At 38.1% G+C, this 6,192-nt stretch overlaps 1 protein-coding gene across 1 annotated transcript; it reads right to left on the bottom strand.

Annotated features, from left to right (window-relative positions):
- Positions 1–1,007: 1,007 nt before the first annotated feature.
- Positions 1,008–6,016, bottom strand: lig4 (ligase IV, DNA, ATP-dependent). The gene is made up of 2 exons (XM_052547077.1): positions 5,785–6,016; positions 1,008–4,739 (listed from the first exon to the last, which is right to left on the bottom strand). Exon 2 carries the CDS (start codon positions 4,725–4,727, stop codon positions 1,995–1,997), a length of 2,733 nt encoding a protein of 910 aa, XP_052403037.1. The 5' UTR covers positions 4,728–4,739; positions 5,785–6,016; the 3' UTR covers positions 1,008–1,994.
- Between the last annotated feature and the right edge of the window lie 176 nt (positions 6,017–6,192).

The following is a 6,192-nucleotide window of genomic DNA, read 5'->3' as shown; positions in this document are numbered from 1 at the left end:
TCACCGGAGGGAAGGCACACTCATTTGCAAGGCAAATGCACAATTTTGGAGTCAAGTTTTCTAGCTCTCTGTGGAGTGGGGTTGGGGGGATATGTTTTTTTCAAATACATGCAGCCATTTCCCACTGATTTATTTCAAGGAAGCCCCAGGGTAATGGATCCTCTCTTCTCTACCTTGTATAAACATCCAATTACTGCTGCTAACTGACTAAGACTTAACAGCTCAACGAAAGACTGACCGTCAGTAAGAAAACATAATATGCCTATCTCTGGAAGAATAGGATATGGACATCATAACATGAAAACACAAATCAATGCTAATCAATCTTACCAAAACCCTGACTTTCAATAAAATAATACTGCAAAGCTACACACTATTAGTGACTAACTTCAAAAAGCAGTCAAAGCTACTGCAGGCTGACATAAACCCATGATTTTTCTCTGACCTTTTTTCATATAGGTAGCTTTAAACAGTGGGTGCACCAGCTTGCAGGCACTCTGGGACACATCTTCAGTCAGGCTGAGATTTATATTACCTTCCAATGTCCTTGCATCTATTGTCCAAAACCTGTAACAAGTTTTAGTTTTTCTTCTTTGCTTCACTCTCCCTAGATCTGCATGGCAGGGTGATTCCACACTCAAAGCTCAGAGTGTTTGTATGAATGTGAAAGACCAAAAACAATGAGGCAATCAATGAAGAATTTGCTCAAAACCTTTTCTTCCCAGGGTTTTCTTTTCAGACTTTGTCTTTATTCGAAATCCCACACACTGTCAGTGTGATTATTTATAATACAGTCTGTACCTTTTTAATTGATGAAGTAACGTCTATTCTCATCTCTTAGACTGTATATTCCAGTTCTTCTTAAGCCGTACAATAGCTTTGTGTGAAGAAGGAACTAATACTTCCAAGTCATTATTTTCTAAAAGTTGTGTTATCCGGAGACTCAGAGTTTGAGAAAACCAGTAAACTACTCACAAAGTCATTGCACTGAAAAGAGAAACTAGACATTATACTCTGGCAATAGTCTGATGACACTTTAATGGTCTGGTTCACTTAAAAGATGTTTTCTATGGCTATACAGACCAAGGATTTCCAGAAAGAAAGACCAAATACACATTTCTGTCATGGCTCTGCAGCATACATTTCCAAACCAAAGTACCTTCCCACACTAAATGTGGATTTTGATAGTACAGTCCAAGCACATTATGCTCTCGTTTTCAATGAGGGATGGCTTTGTCACTCACACATCTTCACAAACTCACACCAATTACCTAGTGTAATATCCATATTACTCAAATGCATATCTATCCTTACAATAACTAGACACACAGTTGAATGTGTTTGTGTGTGAAGCCTCAATCCTTCTATTAGCGCCCTGGAAATTAGATCTCTGGAAGCATTACAGTAACTCCCATTCCAAACAATTAGAAAGCTACAGCTCTCACACAATAAATTCAGTGTGCTTGACAAGCTGTTCAAATGGAACTTCAAGCTTGTCAGAAGCTCAATTTGTCTGACTGTAATGAGTCACATTAATGTACAAGAAAAACACTTTTGACAGCTTCAATTAAAATCCTTAATGCTTCTTTAAGAATAAAATTTAATTACACGTTATTTTGCATACTATTTGCATATTAAGTAACTAATAGTACAGTAACAGCAATGTAATTATTAGGGTGGCATATAAAAGCTAAGATTTTTAACCATAAGGGTTAATAAGGTACATCATCTAATTTTTACATTTTTATTTAGAACAAAAAAAAAAACAGAAAAATATGAGACATTTGACAAACTTTAAAAGGTAATGATGTACTTTCCACAGTAAATTAAACTTATAATTCAAACTGTAATCCTTGCCAGTCCCATCATTTTATATATATATTTAAATGGTTACCTTTAATGCAACTAAATGTTATCCAGTGTAGTTTATTACAGCTAGAATTAAAACACCACAATCTTCCAGTGTTATAGTTTGTGTAGCATAGCCTTCATGATTATATTAAGTAGCCAGTCTCGTCCTCTACATGGCCTGCTTTGATAGAATCGGTCACCCAAGACTCTCGAACAATTTTGAACTTCTTAGCATAAAGTCGCCTCAACGTCTTCAAATCCAGAGTTCTTCTTTCACTTTCTACTACGACATGCGTGATTCCTTCCTTCAGTTTCTCCACAACTGTACCACCATGGAATCGGAATTCTAAGGCACGCGTGTCCAAACTTGTACCCAGTATGATGGTTTTTGGATCTCCGAAGTCAGCACACCGGTCAAAGTATGCAGTGTAGGGCCTAAAAATGCTAGTGGGCATGTCATCCCAGCCGTTCTCTGCTTCTATCTGTGCCACAGACAAACATTCAGATTCTGTGGGGCCAATCCGTTCAAAGACTTCCCTCAGCTGTTGTTCATCAGTGTCAACATAATAACTGTCTCCGTACCGATCATACTCTTTAGCGAAGTGTTCCCTGGTGGAAGGTGACATGTGGATCATGTGGCGTGGTTGCCATGGTATAACCTGCTTATTTTCCAGACACTCCAGCAGCCAAGTAGCCCACACCACATCATGTTGGTCTGAGGAGATGAGGTTCTTTACTCTCATGTTTTGCACAGCTGCAATCACACAGTATGTGTCTTTCCCAGGGTTCTGCACAACGATGCCTCCACAGCGCGCCACAACTTTCTCAAGCTCTGCCTTGGAATGTTCATCATTGCCATTTATCACACAAAACTCCACATCTTCAAACATATCCATCTCTTTGGTGACCGTGGATAAATCCTGAGATTTAAAGTGGTCAATGACTCCGATTGTTTTTTTGGGCTTGGCTACGAACTTGTGCTTCTTCTTTTCAGGCTGGTCCTCTTGGATATGTAGATGTCTGGACGCCAGCTTTCCAGAAGCTCTGGAGCGGAACTGGCTCAGTTCAGCCAAGGTCATGCACTGATACCACTCTTTGTCTTCTCTGATTCTTTCTATTCTGGGGAAACGTAATGTGCAGTTGGTCTTATACATTTCACTGGAGACGATCTCTGCAGCTCTGACTTGTATGATCACTGAGTTGCGTGGTTCTATGTAAACCTCCGGTTTCTCTGTTCCACACAAGATGGCAGCCGGAGGATTATTTCTGTTGTAAACTTTCCAATGTTTGGCCAACTTCAGACCAAGATCGTACAGTTCTTTCATAGTGTAGCCTGATCCAATGCGGCAGAGGGTGTGGAACACCGTGGGCTTCTCCCCTGGACTCGGCACATCTGCTACCGCACACAGAAAATGAGAGAGCATCCCGCTTCTCCTGCCTTTACCCCAGTAGCCTCCCACTATCAGCAGATCAAGCTCATCCATCAGACCATCCACATATTCAGGCTTAATTTTCACCCATCCTTCGCCCCGTTTATCTGGTTTGTAGATGGACATGGGATCCTTAACCATAATCCCCTCTTCCAGATTGTCAATGGCCTCATTGAGAGAATTCACCACTTCTTGCATGGTTTTGCCTTCAGCTTTTGCCACCAACTGGATACGACCTTTGACTGGCGTAAAGATATTCTCAAGAATTTCGTAGCGCTTCTTGAGAGGTTCATTTGCAAACTTCTGATTGTTTACTAATAAGACATCAAATACACAAAAGCAGGTTTGCAAATCAGAGTCATCCATCAACCTTTTAATATCAAACTTACTGCCCTTCTGCATGAAGGTCTCCGTTGTAGGGTTATAAGCCATCATCTCTCCATCCAATATGCAGTTTACCACATGAGGTTTGAAGACGTTGTGAATGTATGGTGTGAGGGAGCCCTCTAGTGGAGAGGCCCCAAACTGTTGCGTGTACTCATAAGAGTTCCTGGTGTAGTATTTGTAAACATCTCCAGCTTTGTGCAGCTGAATGCGTTCACCATCGAGCTTTGTCTCAATATAGAATGTCCGGTTGCTCATTTGTTTCTCTATCTGTCTGATGTTGGCAACGGCAGCCAGCATTGGTTTAAAAGCAGAAAACAGATCGATGGAGACCTCACTGAGGGACACAGATGGATCATGAAGTTGTCGGCAGACTTTATTCAGATCTGTGGTGACATTGTAGAGTTCTGCTGCATCTGGATGGAAGACCTGAAGCACTGTCTCCTTGCTAATGCCAAGTTTCATGTCCTTGAGGATCATTCTAATGAGCCACTTCTGTTCCAAAGCTGAACTCTGGGTTATCAGATGCAAAAGGCTTTTCTTCACTTGATCCTTCTGTTTGCTGGCATTGTTGATAGCTACGGAATCCAAAAAGTCATTGACTTCTTTAATGCTTAAATTCCCCTGACTTGTACACCTTTTTTTCAGGACGAAGTAGGCCATAAGGGCAAAGTCACCTGCTTCTCCCTGACTTGTGGTTGGAGCTCTATAATTTAGGAGTTTGTTTGCTTCAGGCCCATTTTTAGGTAGGCCTAAAACTTCAATATATAGTTTGGCAAGCATGTTTTCTTTTATACCATAAGCCATTCGCTCTCGCTCAAATTGAGGCACAATAAGACGTATGGCTGCGTAAAATGAATCTGTGGTATTGGAATTGTCCTTGTGAAGCGCTGCATGGAACTTCCTCCAAGAATCGATAAAATCCTTCAGAATTTTGCTTTTGTCTGGTCGGAGTTTGGTCTTTTGGATGTTCTCCAGAACTGTGCAGAGGTCGATGAATGGAACTTGTGCAGCAACAGCCGTCTGTGGTGGGGCATCACTTTTCGAGGCACCTTCCATCATTGCAGAGGACACCTGAGGGAAAACCATAGCAGAGTTAATCTAAAGAGTTTCATGTGCTTTTTACTACAGCTAATAAATAATTCATTATATATAGAAATGCAATGTATGACATATATATGTTACCTACATGGATATATATAATTTTCACATATGCACTGACATTCTCCTTAATTTGATTATGCACATATGCTAATAATACCTATATGATGATTTTCACATGGTTTTAGCAACCATATGTCAACAATATATAGTTATATACACAACAATCAAAAGAATATATACACCAAGATAAATCTGTATGTTTATATTAAATACATACATATATATATATATACATATACATACATATATATATATATATATATATATATATATATATATATATATATATATATATATATATATATATATATATATATATATGATAAATGCCTGATAAATGTCCAAAAATGTATTACACACACACAAGCACATATATTGTATGAGCTAGATATATATATATGCTAATATATGAAACTGTCCCAATGTCTAATCAGTAATATACTCACTAAAAACAAAAAGTAGCCCATTATATACACATACTGAGCTTTTTTCTTTCTTTCTTTCTTTCTTTCTTTCTTTCCACACAAAGTATAACTAATCCTTTTCTTTCTTGAATGGAACACTATTTTTGTATAGGTTTAACATATTTTTTGCTTTACAGAAATGCAACATGTGCATGGGCTTAAAGCACATAAAGAGCCTTTCACTGTATATGACTGGTTAATTTTCCTTAAGGATTCGTCCTATATTCTAATCTAAATATATAATCAGACCATTACACTCATACTGTTTTAGTTTTTTTACACAAGGTATAACTAATAATTTACTTACGGAATACTTTCAAAAAGAAAATAACATCATATATTAAAGCAACGACATATTTGAATAAATAAGCAAAATAAACTCAAAGTGGTTTAATTATAGACGAATGATAGCATTTTAACATTTGGTAAACATCCAAAGTGTCATTTTGGCAAATAAAAAATATTTACATAATAGACAACATAACATCTACCTTTGAACGAAGACTTGCAATACTTCTGAAACGGAAGTCAGTTCAAGTCAACTTCCGTGTTTTTTACGGGATTTTTATCAATATATTTTATAAACAATTTCCCGATTCATCCGCATATAATGTGATTTCTTCAGCTTATCGTTCACGCTATGTTATTTTATGCATGCAACGAATCTTGTAAATCCCAACTGTCTCCAGCGACTGTCAGGAAGTTTTGAATGTAACACAAGGTAGTTACTTCTTCTCCTGGTTTAATGGACACTAACTCACAGAGAACTTTACCGCCATCTAGAGTACAGTAACTAATAGAGCTAGCTCCAGGGCCGTGTATGTTGGGGTTGTAATATACACGAATTAGAATGTCTAATCGAATTATTGTACCCGATCAGATTTAATATAAATAACACA

This window comes from Carassius gibelio, chromosome B1 (genome assembly GCF_023724105.1).
Source record: "Carassius gibelio isolate Cgi1373 ecotype wild population from Czech Republic chromosome B1, carGib1.2-hapl.c, whole genome shotgun sequence".
Taxonomy (NCBI): Eukaryota; Metazoa; Chordata; class Actinopteri; order Cypriniformes; family Cyprinidae; genus Carassius; species Carassius gibelio.
This window is presented reverse-complemented; position numbering and strand designations above follow the sequence as displayed.

Excerpts from the sequence above, each read along its gene's own strand:
- lig4 (XM_052547077.1), bottom strand. The coding sequence starts at position 4,727 with ATGATGGAAGGTGCCTCGAAAAGTGATGCCCCACCACAGACGGCTGTT.